The sequence below is a fragment of the Rhododendron vialii genome, chromosome 13a (genome assembly GCF_030253575.1).
Source record: "Rhododendron vialii isolate Sample 1 chromosome 13a, ASM3025357v1".
NCBI lineage: Eukaryota > Viridiplantae > Streptophyta > Magnoliopsida > Ericales > Ericaceae > Rhododendron > Rhododendron vialii.
Window position 1 is genome coordinate 7418471 of NC_080569.1, and position 21565 is coordinate 7440035.

Below are 21565 nucleotides of genomic sequence, written 5' to 3' on the forward strand. Positions count from 1 at the left end.
CAAAATTCAAAACTCTTAAACGAAAGGGGTCTTAAAGTTCTTGCGCACGGTTTTTAATACATTTTTTTCTATCTCTCTTCACTCAAACCTCTTTGAAAATCCAAAACGAACAAGCTAGTTTTTCAAATCATACCGGCATTGCACATTAACGTGGAATTCATATGTTGAGGTGAGTTCACGTTATATTTTTTGTGTTAAGACTAATGCCAAAATACCATATTTTCATTAAAAATACCATTTTGTTCATTTAGATAATATAAGGATAAGGAAATGAGTTTCTTGAATAGTGGGTATATTTGGTCTAAATATGGAAAATACCTTTTAGTTGATTGGAGTAAACTTACCCTTATTCATGAACTCGGCGAAAATGTGTGGCATTGAAGTTTCGGAACAACATGTGACCGTGTTCTGGGAGAACTGAATCGTTAGATGAAGTTTTGGGTCACGGCGTTTGTTTTAGTTGAGGAGTGGGGGATGGCGTGGATGGACCTTCATCGTCAGTTGCAGAACCTGGTTCTTCTATCCTCACCGGAATGTCTCTTTACGAGACGGCCGATTTGGGCCGTTGTTATATTCGGGTGATGTTACTGATGGTTGGTCGGTTGTCGTTTGGAATATTATAACCGGGGATGAGCTCCTCGCCGGTCCATTTCCATAGGCTGGATCGTCAATTTTGTTTGTTTGTGAGCATTTTTTGGACCCAGTTTGATTATCGAAACCGTTCATAAATTTAGAGCTCATCGAGAGTATTCATCATGTCAAAATCAAATTGATCGGATATCGTTCGATATGATTTCGGAACATATTTATTTTAGAAGGAATAACAAGATTACAACATAGGAACCCATTTAATTCATTTATCTCACGACAAATGCATTTTGAAAGTATATCAACCTGCGTCTAATCAATTTGATTTCTTGCATGACAAATGTTGACGACAAACTCTAAAACGTGAACAGACAAATCGAGCGGTCCAGAGGATCCTCCTCCTTAATTATTCGGTGATCTTGGGCATCGTTACGTGGTGCCTCAACACCGGACACTGTGAAGCCTATTTGAGATCCACTTTAACACTTTGAACCGTTAACGGCGTTAAGTTTCAAATTTGATGGTAACATCAATCATATTAAAATCATGTTTATCTTATATCAATTGATACGTTTTCGGATAATTAAAAAAAAATATTGATACGTTTTCGAAACTTTCTTTCCCATAAATATATTTAGGAACTGAAAATCGAACAAATTAAGAGTTAAAAAATTCATGAACAGCGAAATGGGAAGACTTTTCCTGATTAAAAAAGGGTAGCAAAATCAATGGATACGATTCGGTTTGAATGGATCTATGTCGTGGTTCAGTTTTTTTTTTTCTTTCTCTCATTACGTATCAAACTCGTTATCTTCCGCAAAAATAATTATGGAATGTTGACTAATTAATTTTTGTGGACATTCTAAACCAAAAGGTCGGAGATAAGAGCCTGCACGAGATATGGTCTGGGGAAATGGGAGATGCCGGCAAGCGGGATGCATGACAGTGGTGCCGAGCACTCCATTCGATCATTCATCTCGGTAATCGACGGTTCAGATTTTTGCCGAGCAATCTATGACTTAGATTTGTATACGCTCAAATTCAATCCAAATTGCACGCGCCAAAATAAACGGCCGAATCGGATCTTGGCACCTCTCGGCACGGCAGGGAAGCAGGGATGCTGCTAAGCAGAATCTTGACTACTTGGTTGTTAACTTGTTGCGTAGTAGTAGCAGTTTGTGTCTTCTGAGCTCAGCCATGGGTACACCAAATATTTTTTACATTGTGTGCGACACATTTTGGGGTCTCACACTAATAATTGAAGATATTTAAGTTATTTAACAATTTATTATATGAACTCTTGCAAAGAAATCAGTTTTGTTCTGATATTGCTAAATGCTTGATTAATTCATTTAATTTTTGTTGCTGCAAATTTAGAGACGAAAATCGATCAAATTCTTGTCGATATTCAATTGAGTTGATTTTTTCGCAATCACTCTTAAAACATGTTTTGAACAAGTTAAACGATTCCGATCATTTGTATGAGAATGCAAAATGAGTTCCACACAATCTGATGTTTATTTGACGTGGAGCAAAAAGTGCATCCACAATTATTTTATTTTATTTTATTTTATTTTATGGGTACCTATCTTTTGGGTTTGGAGTACATGCTTATATCTATATCAACGTTGGATCTAACAAGGAATGAGTCAACTTAAAGAAAGAAGAGAAGGTCAAAATTGTTCATTATATTTACTACGACTTGTTCCTCTTTGATTTTTTTATTTCTAATCAGAGATTAAAGCTTCTCTCTGCCCTTACAAAGTATGAAAAACTTGGTCAATATAAACACCTTATTTTGTAGTAAAAGGTTTAGGAATAGGGCTGTCAAGTGAATCAAGTTACTCGAGTTTGAGCTCTTGTTTGTTCGTTACAAACTTGTTTAGCCGGTTCCAGAAACCTTCTTAAAAAATAAGCAACTTATTTCACATTTTCAAACTCAAAAATAATATAAATAAAAAATAAATTTTCAATTTTTTTTTGCATCGTATAAAAGATCTCGATGAGATCTTTCAAACAAGATCCATATTGCATATTTTTAGATTTTAATAAATCCATAATTTTTTAGCTTGAAATTGCATTCTTAAAAAATAAGGATTTTTTTTCCCTTTCTGGAACGGGCTAGATTGATTTGTTACATAATCAAACAAAGCTCGAACATTTTTTTGAAGCTAGTTAAGATTTCAAGCCAAGCTTGAATAAGTTACTACTCGGCTTGTTCGGCTTATTATGTATTCCTATAAAAAAAATCCAAGCTACTTGAGATCGGCTCGTGTTTGGCTTGATTAAAACTCGTTTTAGATCGGCTCGTCTCATAAACAAGCTAAAACTTGAACATATTTCGAAACTCGTTAAATTATCAAACCAAGCTTGATCAACTAACTACTTGACTCGTTTGGCTCGTTTATCACCCCTATTTAGGAACTAAATTGACCTAACCCTGTTTTATAAGCCAAAACCAATATACCAAAACAGAAGCAAAGGGCAAAGAAGGTTAGTGCCTCAGTGGTACATTAGGTTGTGGGAAGGAAGAGGAATAGCAAAGAATTTTTTTCCTCCCAGAGTCCACAAACACATGGGTCCAGTACTGTATTTGGCGATGAAAAATTTGATGACGGACGATCAAATAGTGTTCAACGGTGAAGATTGTGATGGAGAAAAAAAGTCCATTTGGGTTGGCCATTGTGGGGCACTTTCAGCACATCAAGACACATCGGATTGCAATATCAGACTCCGTATTGGGTAAGTGGCGGGACCGGTGAAAGCAACCAAAGGAGGGCTGCTTTTCCCCCCCCCCCCTGACACCCCACCCCCCCCGGCCCCACACCCCATTTCCCATATTACCCCCTCCCCTCCCCCCATTTTACTTCTCCTGCCCCTCCCTCCTCCCATTTACTTTTTTTTTTCTCTCTTCTTCTCCTGCTTCCCCCCTCCGTCCATTTACTTTTCTTTTTCTTTTTCCCTCTTTATTTTCTTTTTGTTTCTTTTCGGCTGGATTTTTTTTTTTCGTTTTTTTTCTCTTTATTTCCTTTTATTCCTTCCACTTTGAATCTTTTTTTTTTCAATTATTTTCTTTATTTGTTTCTTTTCCCATTTACCTCCCTTCTTTTTTTTTTTTGGTTAACTCAAATTCTATTTTCAATTAAGATTACAATTAGTGTTCGGGAACTAATTACGAAATGTATTTTGCAAACGACATACTAATCCAAAATACAAATGTTATATTTAGGATTACTTTTTTTTAACTATAGTACAATTTAATAAATTTGTTAACTATTATTTAGCATAAATCCTCTTAACTGATTCAGTAGTATGTTGCTTCAAATCACGTCTCTACTCCATAGGATTGCAAATGGCTGGTTTCTATTTTTTTTATAACTAAAACGGAAACGTTTTAGGGGCTTCGTAGGGGCTACTGTGCCAATGAGGGCAGTTGAGCCCCCCGGGTCCCACCTATTTTTTCATTTATTTTTTTATTTAATTACTTATACCTTATTTATTTAATTTCTATAAATACACCATTTGTATATTTAAAAATATAATTCAAGAATTGAGTGTTTTAATTTTCAATTCAGTTAAATCAGAGCAAAGATCGTTTTTATTATTATTTTATTTTAAATGGTCATAATGAATTTTTTGGTTTAAGGCCTTTCAACAAATACCCTAAAACTCATTATTTAGTTTCAAAACTCTCTTAGGGTGTCCATTGAAAGGCCTTGGAGCCAAAAATTTACTAGATCCATTTAGGATGAAATGATCAGAAAAATAACAACTTTGCACCGGTTCAAACGGATTGAAAATTGAAACACTTATTTTAGTAACTATATTTTTTAATCTATAAAGGTCAAAAAAATAAAAATAAAACAGTCGGATAAACATGATCAATTAAAACACTTTTTTTTTCTCTCAATTACTTTACAAAGCCTAAAATTAGACTTGAACCTATTATTAAAGAGAGAAAAAAATTCAAACTGGAAAGAACGAAAAGGAAATAAAATGAAAAAAAAAAAGAAACTGAAAAAAAAATGAAAAAAAAAAAACGAAACTGAAACTGAAAAGAAAAAGAAAAAAAAAAAAACCAAACGGTAAAGAAAAAAAGAAAGAAAGAAAGAGGAGAGAGAGAGAGAGAGAGAGAGAGAGAGAGAGAGAAGAGAGGGGGGTAGAATGGGAAAAGGGAGGTGGGGCCGGGGGGGGGTGTGTCCGGGGGGGGGGGGAATAGCAATTTTCCAACCAAAGACTTGGGTCCTTCAGCTAAAAAAGTTATTTGGTTTATTTTTTTGTTTTTATTCTTTTTTGGTTTTTACATTTGTTAGTGTTTTGTCATTTTTTTTAGGATTATTGTTTCGTCGTGACGAGAGAAATCTAAAAAGTAAAAAATTACAACAAAAATCCATTTTTTTTGAATAAGACAAAAATAAGCTAATAAGTCAATTTTTTCTTCTTTATTCAAAAAAAAATTGGATTTCGATTGTAATTTATTATTTTTTAGATTTCTCTTGTCATGACGAAACAATAATCTTCAAAAAATTGACGAAAAACTAACAAATGTGAAAATTTTGACTAAGGACAAAAAAATAAGCCAAATAACTTTTTTAGCCGAATGACCCCTAACAGTAGCGGACGCTAGATTCTTAGGCCCTGCTAATTTTTGTTGTTGAACAATTTGTGCCAAAATTAAATGCTGTTTATATTATTCAATAAGTTTTGGCATTTTAACACTCTGTTCACACTAATTAACAAATTTTGACATTTTAGCATCTTGTTCACACTAATCAATAACTTATTCACACTATTTCACTCACAATCAACAACAAATATTGCTATTGTTCACACTAATTAACAACTTATTGATTAGCGTGAATAACTTATAACTAATAATCAACAACTTATTCACATCCCCTTATTCATTAGTGTGAACGAGGCCGGGACCAAATCACATGTATCTGTGTATTAATAGCAAAATATCGTCCTTACATAATGGAAACAATATTTTGAGGGGACTTTTCATCATAATTTTCACAAACACGTACAATCTAAAAATATACTAGAAATAATGATATACTAATTGAGAGGTGTGCGGGGACCCGTGCCCCTGCTTGCATCCCCTTGGTCTGCCCCTAAAGACGAATGGTCAAAAGTTCAAAAGAACGAACGAGGGGTTGGTTCAGTGACCGTAAACTTGGACTTATAGTTGGACAAGACTCAAATTCAAATTCTCATATTGGGGCTAAACATGCTCTTAACACCGTCCGTACGTGATAGGACCTTAACTTCCGTTCCGACATAGGTGCGGTAGATCCCTAGAGATAGTGTAATATTGTTTGATTAGCACTGCACTATGAGCGGACGGACGGCCCAATTGAATGCAATGGGAAAAAGCCGGAATATAAATGGTGCCGTTTTGGTGTCATTTTCTTACTTGTCACACAACTCCACTATCAAAAAGGGAAATACTTAATACTAGTACTTGTCAATTTCCATATGTTCTATCCATTATCTCGTCCTTTTTTTTTTTTGGTGTCAAGATCAAAGAAAGAGATTATACTAATATAAGTCGTAAAAAAATGACTTAGATAATTGAGTTAATATTAAAAATATATTGACTAGAAATATATAAAACTATTCCACTAAAACAAAAAGGAGGCACAAATACAAGTATGCGGATAAAAGTATTTTTTTATAAACTATTTAATACAATACTTAATTCTGTTATGGGATTGATCCAAACTCTTTTTAAAAATTCTAATGAAATCCTGACTCTATAGCTTTTTGATGGTGGGGCAAGTAATGTTTCGCTTTTTGATGGTGGGGCAAGTAAGGGGAAGAGGGGAAATCTGTCTTTATAGGAAATTTTGATTTTTGGGTTGGAGCAGTGTATTCTAGTGACAGTCAATCAATTTGATAATCCACCATGCCTAATGTGTCTGAAGAAGAAGAGCAAAGGAAATGAAACATGCCCAAAAGTAAACCAACCTCTTGGACTACTACGAAAAATACCATCGGATTTCAAAGTAGTACGATCTAATTCAAAAATTTCATTCAATTAAGCACGTCTAGCGTATTTTTTCACAGTAGCGGGGTCACCTTAACACAGTTAAATGTCATTAAGATATGCACAAGGAGCATTGGATTTTTAATAGCTCGACAGTTAGGAGTGTGCAAGTCGTTTAAGCGCACCATAACTAATTTCCTTTTCGGTCCGATCAAAAGACTGGCCATCTCTGCTGATATTGGAGGATTCACTAAAAACTACTAGTACTTTCTTGCATTTTAACTCCAGAAATCGAATCCTAATCAATCGTATTAATGTGAACCATCCGGACCAACCCGGGGGTTTCATTGGATTTCACTTTAAAATGAGGCAAAGCTGGGATGGACCCTTTTTGACTAAGCTTTAGTTCGGTTGCCGGCCTATGGACCATGGTTGTTTTGTTGTTTCTGAAATTCAAAACACCTTCTAGTTGTTGTTGTTGTTTTTTGTTTTTTTTTTTAACTTACTTGAAGCAAAAAATATGTTTTTTTGAAAAGCAAAATAAATTCATTAGTCTCTGAATTTGTTACAAAAATTAATAGGAATAAGGAATAATGGCATTAAACCCCTAACACGAGACCCAAATGATCTACAAAGTTACGAGTAATCCTATGTCTATCCGAGACCCAATCCTCACTTGAAGGCAACATAAATTTTCATTCCAACCTGGAGAGAATTCAAATGTTTCTTTCATAATTCTTTATAGCGAAGATCCGCACTTGAAGGCTTGAGGCTCTAGCGGAAGCGGGGATTGTCGTGAGCAATCACAGCAGCGTGCAGTTGTACCCATTTCACTGTCTGTTTCGGCAATCAATGGTCTAGATTTAAAAAAAAAAAAACTCTTCTAGGGACGAATTTTTATTAAATCCGAACCGCCAAAATACTGTTGGACGGTGAGATCGAGGCGCTGCTGCACGTTGCTGTGATTTGCTTATAGCCCCCGCTCCCGGCACTAACCAGTCTGTGATTTCTGTCCCTTCTATTTTTCCCCCCTCCCTGTAGGTTAATGGTTTTGTAATCTTGTTGCCTGAAATTATATTTTTTTGACAGGTTTTTTTTGCGTCTTGTTTAATTGGGATGAATAGCTCTATAGCAGATCACTTTGAGTTGGGCCGGGCTCGATCAGCCACACCTTCCTTCAATACACGGTGCACATTCCGTCTGGCCCAGCCCGCCCGCGTTCACAAAGACTACACAGGGGACACGTTTGTGGAGACGGGAGAAACTTTATTCACACGAGACTCCGAGAACAATCTGGGTTATTCACGGAACGGCGCAATTTTCAGTCATTCATTCATGCAAATAATGACTGAAATTTATTTTCAATTTTGATCGGTTGCAAATAATTGCTACCGGTCTTAATTGATTTTCAATTCGAACCATCCAAAAATAATTTAGACGCACGTGAATGATCTATCCGTAGAGCCTTCTTTGCGAAATGATCGCAATAAGATTTTCCGTTGGAGAGGAGACAAAAGCGGTAACCGATACCATACATCTCGCACGTACTAGAAACTTCGTCAGCCAACACTTCACACTTCTCCGCATCGATTCGATAATCCCCGAAGGTACTAGAATTCTCCTTTTACTTCTCATACATAAATACCCAACACGTCACTCCTCTCTCCTCACTTCATCATCAACCAACAACAAATCAAAGCAATCGTTCCAGCGTCCAACATTCTCGCCATCCAAACCCTCAACCAATCCCACACCAAAACCAAAAAAATGTCTCTAATCCCAAGCTTCTTCGGCAACCGACGAGGCAACAGCGCTAACAGCAGCATCTTCGATCCCTTCCCCCTCGACGTCTGGGACCCATTCCGGACCTTTCCCCAATTCCCCGAACTCTCCCGCGAGAACTCGGCGTTCGTGACCACGCGCGTCGACTGGAAGGAGACCCCGGAGGCGCACGTGTTCAAGGCGGACCTGCCGGGGCTGAAGAAGGAGGAGGTGAAGGTGGAGGTCGAGGACGACAGGGTGTTGCAGATCAGCGGGGAGAGGAGCGTGGAGAAGGAGGAGAAGGATGAGGCGTGGCACCGGGTGGAGAGGAGCAGCGGGAAGTTCGTGAGGCGGTTCAGGCTGCCGGAGAACGCGAAGATGGATCAGGTAAAGGCGGCGATGGAGAACGGGGTTCTGACCGTGACGGTTCCGAAGGAGGAGGTGAAGAAGCCCGATGGTAAAAGTATTGAGATCTCCGGTTAGAGCTTGGTCCATGTCAATTCTCTTTCAAGATGCCTGAGTCAGTAGTATTATATTAGTAGTAGTATATAGATATGATGTGAATTGTAGTGTGTGACTGTGTGGGTCGGTTCGGGCTTTGTATTTTCTGTTTCAGAGTCTTAAAGTCCTGTTTTGGGTGTAGTAAAGGTTCTAATTGAAATATGTGATGAGAATTTGAGTGTTCCTGCTAACTTGTGGCTTGCCTTGTCTGCTTCATCTATCAAGCAAATATTAGTAGATGATTTATGAACATTGGTAAATAGGTAGTATTTCCTTTCCTTTGATGATTGCCCGAGAGAAGTTTTTGGGTGTCGGGTGGGTAATACACACGTGGTACCAGTGATCAAAACGTATTGAGATAAAGAATGTGCAAAGGCCGAATAACTGAAGAGAGGAAGTTTCAAAAACTTACATAGGATAATATAATTTCATGTTCGTTTGGGGAATTCAAAATTTCTGTATTCAATAAATTTTCTCTGTTTGATTCTCTCTCTATTCATTTCTCTTCATTCATTACTCTAAAAATCTCCCTTAAAATCCAAAACCAACAGGGAGAAGCCCTGAGTGTAACTATTTCGCACCACTTGATATGCTCGTTATCATGCTCTGTTACTTGGGCTGTGCGGATCATAATTGGTCGCAATTTCGTTAATTCAGTAATTGAAGAAAAGAGGAATCCAAATTGAGAAACAGATAAAGAACAATAATAAGTCTAAGTACACTACATCAAATTATTACACCATCTATTATATTTTTTGTAGGGCTTATTCTGAATTTCACAAAATATAGAAAAGTGCCTATATATTTTAAAATAATATTTATGGGGTACTGTAAAAATCAGCTCTCTAGCGAGAGGAGTGAGATCACTCTCTAGAACTCTCTGTCTATGGTCGGATAAATTGTACAACACACCGTAAGGTATATTTATGCCACCCTTTTGTGAAATTATACGTTCAAAGGAATTCGAAGAATTTAACCCAATATCAAATATGTGATCGCCTTAGATAATTTTATACAATTCTTCTATCTGGTTGAAAAAAACCGAGTCATGAAGGACCTTTGTATACATACAAACTCATGCTTTGCGAGTTTGCAACCCATTCGAACTCGCAATCATCGCAGATAGTAGATAGTTGTTGATATAGGGACTGATCAATTTAGATAGATAGCAGATAGCACACAATATTTGAAGATAAAAAACACGATTTTTAGTAGTATCTAATAATACTGCATAAATTCAACTCCAATGGTAGGGTTGCCGTAGAACTAATTAGAAGATGAAGGAAACTTAAATCATAATAAGAAAAGCCCTAGTTGTCTTCACTGGTACTTCTGCAGCACAGTGCTATGTCTCTTCATTCCTGCAACACCAATTAATTAAACATCAATCTTGCTCACAAAAAAGAAAAAAGAAAAGGCAAGAGATATTACAATATCCTTTGCCTTTTTTTTTTTTCCCTTCGCACAAGTTCTACGTACAAAAGCTTTACATAGAATATATTATATACAAAAAGAAAAATCCGCAAGGGAAGGGAAAATAATAGGAAATTCAGTGAAACTTTTTCTTTTTTCTTTTTTTCAATTCACGCTTTCATTGGCTCCATGTACCGGTTCTCGATTATTACTAATTTCCTCACTATCGATTCTTTCTGATCGGCAAAAAATTAAACTTTTATTAGAACTTAGGCAGCCAAACTCTAGATACAAAGAAAACTTAAATCACAGAGAAGGCCAAAAAAGAAAAAGAAAAGAAAGAAAAACATACATCTCTAATATATAAGAAATTGAATGAAGCCTCAAATACAGTCTTTTAAGGAGTAGCTAATTAACCTTGCATTTCAAGAATTTTCAATTCACAGGGAAATGGGTATTGTTTTTCATTTACAGTAGTAAATTAATTTAACAGAAAACATGCATTGGTTAACTGAAAATGTGTACTTACAATGTTGATGCGCACCCAGACATTGACCCCCGGGTTGGCGAATTACTGATGCGGACCGTTCCTAGCCCACTTTTATAATTTGAAGGCATTAGAAATTAATGAAACAAATAATGCAAGACGCATAATTTGTACTTAATTATTGATAACGCATAATATATAAATACATCAGCTGATTTAAAGAACACTTACATTTTTTGAAGCGGTGCTAAAAGCATCTGCATGTGATATCCCAGGATTAGCATCTTTGATGCGCTTCGTCTCCTCCCTATCATGGCAAACATACATACATACAGAACACTTCATGATATATGATGCAAAATTTAGTGATATATAATATATGTAAAAATAACAATTGGGTTTCGCTAAATACTAGTAGCATTTTAAATAGCGGGATATAGAAAACCTAATCGGTCATAAGGAATAGCGGGATATAGCAAACCTAATCGGTCATAAGGAATTTAGCATACTCCTTTTGTCACAAATATTTGCTCTTATATTGTTAATCCGGAATGAATTTCCAAGTGGAAAGATCAAAACAAAAATTTTGCTACTTTCCAAAGCTAGCCATATATTCGAAATTGAAAAGAAATGGGAGAAAATTAGGAAATTGTATTATTAATTTGCATGTCCCAAGAGATCAAGTTGGAATTCTTATAGAAGGATGAAAGAAAGGAGGAATAACTTCCCTAGAACCATACTTTTCATTTTAAGTCTAGCCATAGATAAGCATATATCAATATGCATGTGATCGATCATGATATACATATAATAATCTCACTGGGAATGCTACTTAAAATTTCTCTCTTTACTTAGGAAAGGATGAAATAGAAAAAAAACTGAAAGACAGTAAAGAGAAGGAAGAAGGTAGTATAAATTGGTGGTTGGATTAATGAAGAAACAAAAATCAGTAGTGGGTAGGGGTGCATGAAATAAAATAAATCTGAATTGAAAAACAAGAAGGGTAGTTAAATTTCTAGAAAATTAATATAGGTAAATTTACGTGGAATTATATTCTTACCTGACGAAATCATTGTATTTGATTGTAGGCCTGTGGTTTATCTCAGGAGCTGCGAAACAATTAATCCGAAAAATCCCATATCTCATGAGAACAATGATCGGTCTGGATCATTAATTTACTGATCAAATAGTAATCAAAAGAAACGGAGGGAAATATCGATAAACGTACGCTTCACAGTAAAGTGTTCTTGGGGAGGCGGCGGCTGCTGCGTTGATGCGGATGAGGTTGATGATGAAGACTGCCCCGTCTGGAATGTAGACCAAAAAAAATCTCCTTGGTTGAATTCTTTCTATTTAAGAGATATGGAAATATGGAATACAAGGAGATCAAAAAAAGAGGAGGCTGCAATCTGCAGAGTTTTCTGTTTTCTTTCTTATTTTTGGGTCAAGTGAGTGTTTTGGTATATAACCATTGTGATTGATACTCCGAGTCAAGTGAGAGTTGACTCTACTTTGAAGCTAAAACAGTTTTAAAATGAAAGCTGATAGTTCTAAATTTTGATTTTTCTGAATGGAATCTAAAAATGTTGATAAATATATACCCCTACTCCAAAATATGAGCGTGGTAATTGTATTAAATTCAAGTACTCTCTCCGTCTCATAATGTTTGGCATTTTCAGGAATACGTGTTATTTTTAAATTGCATATATCTTTTAATCCATAATATTTTAGGCGATTTTTTGAATTTTGTTTAATAGAACAAATTAAACTCTATCAAACAAGACCCATATTGCTTATAAAAATACTATTGTGGATTAAAAGATATAGTTAATTTTTTCATAAAGCTGGAATAGTGAAAGTGTCAAATTTTATGGCACGGAGGGAGTACCTTTTACTTAATTGCGAGTAATTATATAGAGTGGACTTCCAACGGAAGTAGAAGAGATTTGGGTAGGGTTCTCCTCTCCAGGGCGGTACCGGTATTTATCTTGCGATTCAGGGCACTGGTTGCTTCGGGCCACCCAGAGGTTTATGCCTTATGGGTGGGTCTAATTATTGGTTCTACTGTAAAATAGTTCCTTCGTCACCAAAAAGAATAAAATATACATTCCTAAATTTGGCAGGGTTCGACTCCTCTTCAAGACGATACCAAGCTCTATTTGGAAGTCAAGGCGGTGGTTACTTTGGGTTGCCCAGAAATTTATGCCCAATGGATGGATCCAATTAGTGGCCCTAACCTGGGATGGTTCATTCGTCACCAAAAAGAATAGAATGTACATACATAAATTTACACCCACTTTTTAAAAGGGGATTCCTCTTATTTAGCTAAATTTATATAGACTTCATACTATATATTTATAATATATACAAAGAACAGATATACAATGGTGAGAGTGGAACCTGGACAAACAAGACGTTCGAGCAAAACTGGCATTGCACTGGCACTGGATTCCGCGATTCTTCGGATGGAATCTCTATCTATGAATGTATAGAGAGAGAGAGATGTTAATGCAATATGTTCAAGTCTCATAAATTTTTTATATCGTGGGTGGAAACTGTGGATTTTCCACCATTGTCATTGGGAGCCCTACTATGTGTTTATTGGTTATCTGACCATTCAACCTGTATAACTTACAGAGTGTTATATCCACGCAAAAAAATCAGCTTGATCAGACATGGATATGTATATAAAATATTCAATTTTGTTTTGTAAAATGGATGAGTTTAACTTTAAAATTGTTGAGAGAAACAAACCATCCATTTTATAAACGAAAAATTAAATTTTCATATACTTATTGATGTCTGATGAAGATGATTTTTTTGTGTGAATATACTATTTTGCGGGCATTACAAGATGAACGATTCAGATTATAATAATAAATACACAAGTGGGGGCCGACTCAACAATGGCCGGTAGCAAAAAAGTGTGGTTTTCCACTGGCGGTGGATTGAATTTGTTCTCATTTTAGTGACTTTTAATTTGGAAATAAATAATACTGGCAATGGATGGAGAGAACATACTATAGTTAATTTTATGAGGAAATATAATTATCAGTTGGCTAGTACATGTTAGGCCATGTTCCGCTAAGGTTTCTTAAAAAATAATAAGTACTTATTTGTAATTTTTAAACTTAAAAATGGAGTAATGTATATATGAAAATAAAACTTTCAATTTTTTTGCACTGTTTAAAAGATCTCATCTAGATTTATCAAATAAGATCCATATTTCACAAACAATTATTTCAACAAGTTTATTATTTTTAAACTTAAAAATTTACAAATAAATACTTATTTTTTAAGTATCCTTGCGGAATTTTTTTGGTAAATAATTAGGAAAAACATGAAGAAACTAAAGGTGTCAGGTTTCCGTTCGTAATTTCTTCCCATATATAGAACCGAAAAATACAGCTGAAAAAAGAAGAAGATAAACATGGGGATCTCTACTCCATTGATTAATTTAATTGCAATGGAAGTAATCAAGGGGAACAATTTCAACATGCACAATAATATTGACCTTTCTTTATATATCTTATCTAGTGAGGGATCCCGCACGGGCTTACCGTGCGGGACTCCCCTTTCCCGAGCGAATCATCAATGATCCGAGCCGCTCAAAGTGACCAGAACGTGATTTTAAGGGTACCCTTGTGAAATCAGCAAAAAAAATGATCGGGAAGGGCTTGATCCGAACAGTTTTTTATTGAACGGTTCAGTAAAAACTGCTCAGATCAAGCCCTTTCCGATCATTTTTTTTTGCTGATTTCTCGCGGGTACCCTTACAATCACGTTCTGAACACATTGAGCGGCTCAGATTGTCGCAATTCACTCGGAAAAGGGGAGTCCCGCACGGTAAGCCCGTGCGGGATCCCTCATTGGATCCGTGGTGTGTGTATATATATTGAGCTTTCTTTAATTTGCTTGCAGCTCTTTGTAAGGGTCATCGAAGTGATCATAGCTATTAATTAAAAAGGCTAGATGAGAGATACATAATCCATGCATACCATAATATAACGAGATTTGATTATTTTTTTTATCGGCAACAAAATTATTTACATATTAAACTCGACAAAGGGTACATCGAAGAAAAATTTAACCCAAAACTAGCCTAAGCATAGTACAAAACAAAACATGATTTAATTATTTATGACTCAATGTTTTCTCTAAGGAGAACAAATTTCACAAATTTCATGCATATTGCATATATATCAAGAAAAAAAAAATTCATGCATATATATCAAAAGAGACTCAAACTATATATGTATTCACCGGAAGTGTAAACATATACACAAATCTCTCTCTCTCATTAGCTTTGACCACACTCACAGAAAAATAAATATATTTACCCCAAGAACTTTGTTGTAGTAGTCGCAATTGACGTAGGCTTGATAGGCCATGGCAATATATGGTGTTGGCTTTCTCTCCCAAGTTAGTATTTTTATTTTTATTTTTTTTTGCTCGGCAAAGGAAATTTTATTAGAGCTCGAAAGGGTACATCGAGAGTAAAAAGTTGGGGAACAAAAAGCTCAACCCAACACAAAGAAAACAAAAGTAGATCTCATCCAAGAAGAGTTTGGATGAGGACACCTCAAAGATTACAGTTTTAACAATCGAATACCGTCAAATACCCTTTGAACTCCTCAATCGAATACACCTTGATATCAAATTTAACTTTCATCCACATGGCCACTCTGTACTTGATTAAATCCACTACCTCTTGTGCGCCAATCATCACATTCTGAAAAATAAGCCTATTCCGCATTATCCAAATTGACCAAATTGTGGCAAAGAAACAAGCTTCCCAAATATGTTTTTCCAGGTTACGAAAGCTGGTATCGAACCACCAACTCGCCATACCAGCTACCGAGGGAGGGCAAACCCAGGAAATATGCCACTAATCCATTTAGCAAGCAATGCTAAATTTTGTTGTAACAGCCTCTTCACCACTAAACCTCCTGCTACCTTTTTCTTCGTAACGCTCTCCCATTTTGTCAAATGCAATTTACCGAATCTCCCCAAAAGAATTGACGTTGCAACTTCTCCAACTTTTTCGCCACAGCCACCGGCATCCTAAAAATGGACATAAAATACACAGGTAACTTGGACATATTGGAATTAAGTTGGTTTAGCCTACCTCTAGTAGACATGAATCTGCTTCGCCAAATACTCAGCTTCTTTTGGGTGCGTTCGATAACTGGATCCCAATGATAAGCACCCAATTGTGTAGATATTTGGTGCACCTAGTCCCGTTTTACGTCATTTAACTTATGTTTATTTACTGTTTTACGTGATATTGTGCGTAAGGGTTTCTGTTGAGCGTTTCAGGCAATACACATTAAAGGGCCATGTTTTGATGTGTTGAACAATTTTTGAGAGGAACTAAGTGGCGATGCCTTATGAGCGTAGCCGTCAGCCTATGGAATGAACAAACGGAGGGCCGGGAAGAGTAAAGGGCCATCGGGTGTTGAGTCGGGACACGAAGGGCTTGATTCTGCCAGCAAACAGCACGGTATCGATACGGTTATCAGCGTATCGATACTTCATTAGAACAGAAGGAAATACAGCTCTCAGTGTATCGATACGGCTCTCCGCGTATCGATACGGTTCCTCTTTGTGAAATTCTGGATTTCTGGTCAAAACAGCACGGTATCGATACGGAGACAGCGTATCGATACGGTTCCTTTACGGGAAATTTTGGAATTAAAGCAGGCTCTCAGCGTATCGATACGGTATTAGAGTATCGATACGGGTGTCTCACCGACATGCTTTTAGTCAGATTTTAACTTTCCATTTGTAGCATGTTTCCACTTTTTGGATATTTTCTGATATTTTTGGAAGAGAGAGAGTGCATTCTTGTATAAATAGCCATCACTCTCTCCCTCCAAAGGACCCAACACATTACTACTTTTAGTTTTTTCTCCATTAATGATTTCTTAATCTTTCAAGTTGTAATTTCTCAAGAACAATTAAGGTATTTACGTTACGTTAATTTGTCGTGTATTAAAGTTGTTCGTATGCTTTGGATCCTTTATAAAATCAAGTTTATTTCCGTTTTTATCGGTTAATCATGTTTATCATTCCTTCCATGCTTTCTAGTCTTCTTAAAATGCATGAGTAGTTGATTAGGCTTGGCTATGGAGTGATTAACGTCATGTGACTTATGTTAATCTTACCTTTCTCAACTAAATACTTGAGGTTCGGTATGGAAAATGAGCGTGGTTCGCTTTTTATGTGACAAAACTTGTCGATGTTAACCTCCGGTGATCATATGCTAGCACATATGGTTCCGTGAGCTATGTCTCGCCTCGTGTTTGCCAAGAGGATAAAAGAGCTCGCTTGTTCTCCATACTTAATTTCTCGTCTTTAATGGTTTCTTAGCAAAATCTTTCGGTTGATAGCCTATGCCGTGCGATTCAACCGTGTTTTCGTTGAGAATGGTTAGTTAGCCTAAGTTACGGGCGTTATGAACTCCAACGCTTTGCCGCTTGTTTTAATCTAGTTAAAACTCATTTCTAGTCTTTTTCATAAGAGCATTCTTCACTTTTCAAAGCAAAACCAAAAGTTGGCCGTCTAAACGCCGCAAATCCTTACATCTAAAAATCCTAGCAAGCTGTAAAGACCATCTCTGTGGGAACGATTCTGGACTTCCGGATATTATGCTGACAATGACCTAGCCCTACGCTCGGGGTAAATCAACCTATTTCAACGGTTAGGTTGGGACGAAGCACCCAAGCCTTAATAATCCTTGGGCTAGCTCCCAAAGGCAAACCAAGGTACTTAATGGGCATATTTTCAACCTTGCATCCCATCACTTGAGCTAGGGCAGTCACATCCAGATTACTTACATTAATGCCACAAAGAGAACTCTTTGAAAAGTTTATCTTCAATCCAGACATCAGTTGAAAAATCCTTAAAATCCTTTTTATGTTGCAAAACTCCTCCCTATCATTGTTACAAAACAATATTGTGTCGTCTGCAAACTGCAAGTGTGATAAAACCAACCCATTGCGACCCATCACCACCCCTTTAACAAATCTTTTCTCTTTTGCTCTTTCCAACAAAATATTGAGAGCCTCCACCACAATATTGAAGAGAAAAGGAGATAAGGGTCTCATTGCCTAAGGCCTTTCTGTGTCTTGAATTCCTTCATTGCTGACCCATTAATAAGAATAGACATGGAGACAGATGAGCAACATTCCTTGATCCATCTACACCATTTGACCCCAAATCCTACCTTCTTGAGCATATCCAGCATAAACCCCCAATTGACACAATCATACGCCCTTTCAAAGTCCAGTTTCAGAATAAGACCTCATCTAGCTTTATTCTTCCAACAATGGATGACTTCGTTAGCAACAAGAACCCCGTCCAAAATCTGTTTACCCCCGATGAAGGCAGCTTGTGCCTCTCCTATGACAGATGGAATGTGGACTCTCAACCTGTTAACTAACAATTTTGAGAGGATTTTATAAATCCAGCCCACCATGCTTATGGGTCTATATTCTCTAAATGAAGAAGGACAATCGACTTTGGGGATCAATGCAACAAAAGTAAAGTTAATACCTTTAGTAAACCTTGCATTCACATGAAATTCTGAAAAAAAATTGTAGGATGATAGTCTTTATGAATCTCCACCCCTTTTTAACGAATAAGAAATTAAATCCATCTGGACCCCGGAGACTTAAGATTACTACACCCCTTTAAAGCTGCCACGATTTCTCCTTCCTCAAAATCTTTCTCAAGTTCAAGAGCTGCACTCCGAGACAACCTTCTTGGAAATTCACCCCTCAAAACTGCTCTATGTACCTTTTCTTCAAAAAAATTCCTGCTGAAATATTCAACAGTAGCTTCCTTGATTTCCAATGGTTCCCCCAGCATTCGACCATCCATCATAATTGAACCCACCATATTCCTCTTGTATATATTATTAGCCATTGCTTGAAAAAATCTAGTATTTTTGTCCCCTAATTTCAACCAAGTCACCCTCGACTTTTGCCTCCATAAAGATTCCGACAGTTTAGACAATCTCTAAAATTCAAACTTCGACTTACACTTCGCTGCTTTTTCATCAGGGGTGAGTTGTCTTTCCTCAGCTAGAACATCGAGGTGGTTAAGTTCAAACTCAGCCACTGCCAAAGCACAATTGATATCCCCAAAATCTTCCTTATTCCACACTTTCAATCTGTCTTTGATAGCCCTCAGCTTCTGAAAGAGAATGAAGCCTGCCCACCCAGACACCTGTACATTATTCCAGGCTTCTTCCGCTACCTTCAAACAGTTGGGGTTGGACAACCAAATATCCATAAACCTAAAAGGTTTTGGACCCCAATCATGGTTATCATCCAAAATCATGACAGGACAGTGGTCAGAAATCAGTCTAGGAAGGCCCCATTGAAGAATTTTGAACCTCATAATCCAATCCTGAGAACATAAGAATCTATCCAACCTACTGTGAATAGCTTGACTTTCAAAATTAGACCAAGTGTACTTCCTGCCAAGCATGGGAAGGTCAATAACTTCCATGGAATTACAAAAGTTAACAAAATCTCTCATGCCCCTATCCATCCTCAAACACCCCACTCGATCACCAACATCCAAAATGTCATTAAAGTCTCCCCCAATACACCAAGGCCCTTGAAAATTTGGTTTAAGCCCCACCAGTTTGTCCTATAATTCTCTATGGCTACCCACATCGTTTAGAGCATAAACATTCACCAATATACACCGGAAATTATCATGCAATACCCCTTGGATTAGAATATACGACCTTTGGATAACAATATTCGTAGCTCGAAAAAAATGTTTTTTCCATAGCATAAGTAATCCCCCTGACGCACCCACCGAATTAGAGCTAACGAAATCAATATTATTTCCAGCCCAAATATTTTGAATTACTACTCTATCAATAGATTCTAATTTCGTCTCCTGCACCCATAGCATATCAGGCTTCCTCTTCTTAATAAGTTTATACAAAAACATTTTCTTAACAAAATTCCCCATTCCCCTTATATTCCATGAAATAATCTGCATTAGAACTTTAACAATCACCACTTACCTGTACCGCCAGCTAGAGCTTGCCTGCCCTCTCCTGCGTGCGACGATACTCCTCAATTTCTAGTTCAATCATCCTTCCGAGAAACCTCTCATCGGCTTGGGAAAATCGAACACTAAGCTCACTGCCTATCGCCATGGTATCTTTAACCTCCCTAACAATAGTCGAGGAACTTTGGATGGAATCGGTATGAATTGATTCCTCCGAAGTCGAAGAAATCAAACTTGAACTTCGAGCGTCCCTCTCCAACTCCTCTTGAACACGAAGGAGATTCGAAAATTGCCGACGCCTTCTCTTCCTACACTCTGCATCGTTAAGATCGATCAATAGATTGATGCTAGGGATTTGAGAGGATCTCATCTCTAGCTGATTATGAGGCCCACTAATAAGGTCCACTCTTTCTGCCACAACTAGGGTATTATTATTACCCACAACATTCAATTAGGCCAGCCCACAGTCTAAAGACCCACCAGATTTAGGAACACTATCGGCCTCCTGCTCCACACCTGGACTCAGCCCACCGCTGTCAGAGACATAGAGGCCCAGTTGAAGGCCCGTCCAGTTAGCCTCTTTGTTGGATTGCCCCACGGAATCTGCCACAAAAGAAACAGAGGTTTCAAAATCCTCTGAAAGCACCTTGTCCCCCTCCTTACCAAGCATTAAATGCTTCTCTGTATATTCATGCATAGGGCCCCCAACCCCAACATGTGCCTCGTCTTTTCTTTGCAGCACCGCCTGCACATGAGCAAATTTCTGAGGACTCTCACCTACCACCTTTTTCCCATTGGTTAAGGTAGCTCCAATGCCTTCCACGTCAGCACCTTCTTCCTCCTCCGGACCTGCCAAACCTTTCTCCTGAACTGTAACGTTGAGACCTAAGGGCATGTACACCAATAAAAGGTATTTTACCTATCCAATAATCTACTTTTTTCATTTTACCTACTTAAATCTCTTTCAACCTCTAAACAATCCTCTCTATTATACCTCTTTATCCTTATAAAATATACTACTAGAGTGAGACAGAGAGAGGGGTAGAGAGAGAATGAGAGAGTAGTAGGAAGGAAAGAGAGAGAAAGAATAATATTTTAATAAATTGTTGATGAATAGTTCCTCGGTATGTTTACCGATCCATGGGAGCCAAATGTATTTTACCTATGCAGTAGCTACTCTGCTACAACCTCCTCTCTATTTTACCTCAAAGCAGCCCAATTCAGATGCTGGTGTACATGCCCTAAATCCTTACTTCTTTCCAAGGATAAGTGCACAAGATCATCAGGAGTAGTGCAAGAGGACTCCTCTCTGATAAGAACATCATAAATCAGCCCCTGCACCTCTATTTGAATCCATTTTTCAATCTTTTGGAGTTCCACCGTAGAAATCAGAATTTTGCCCTGTGCAAAAGATGAATACCGTAATGTATCCTCATCCATCTTAACAAAACATCCCCAGAGCTGCCCAATCTGTTTAAACGTTAACGGATTCCACGCATTGAGCGCAACATCGAGGCAGCTAAGCCATACAAATCTCTCAATGCTAGTTGGTTCGCCTCTCCAAGGTTTAACCTCTAGAAACCACATTTGCATCCATGGGTCTTTGATAAGAACATCCCTAACTTCCTTATTTTGAAATGTTATTAGAACTGATCTTCCCTCTAATGCTCTAAATTCCGCCACCTTATCCGTTGCCAAACTGAAACTGATTTTTTGAGTCTTCATCGACTCCACTCTATTCAAAATCGCCACAGCGCTCCTCTTCAGCCAAGCATTGCCAACTGGAT

At 37.3% G+C, this 21565-nt stretch overlaps 2 protein-coding genes across 2 annotated transcripts; one reads left to right on the forward strand and one right to left on the reverse strand.

Annotated features, from left to right (window-relative positions):
- Window positions 1-8238: 8238 nt before the first annotated feature.
- On the forward strand, window positions 8239-9033 carry LOC131314303 (17.3 kDa class I heat shock protein-like). The gene is made up of 2 exons (XM_058342848.1): window positions 8239-8870; window positions 8905-9033. Exon 1 carries the CDS (start codon window positions 8348-8350, stop codon window positions 8822-8824), a length of 477 nt encoding a protein of 158 aa, XP_058198831.1. The 5' UTR covers window positions 8239-8347; the 3' UTR covers window positions 8825-8870; window positions 8905-9033.
- A 9015-nt stretch (window positions 9034-18048) lies between these two features.
- Window positions 18049-18671, reverse strand: LOC131313831 (uncharacterized). The gene is made up of 2 exons (XM_058342333.1): window positions 18428-18671; window positions 18049-18329 (listed from the first exon to the last, which is right to left on the reverse strand). The coding sequence occupies exons 1-2, from the start codon at window positions 18669-18671 to the stop codon at window positions 18049-18051; spliced, it is 525 nt and encodes a 174-aa protein (XP_058198316.1).
- Between the last annotated feature and the right edge of the window lie 2894 nt (window positions 18672-21565).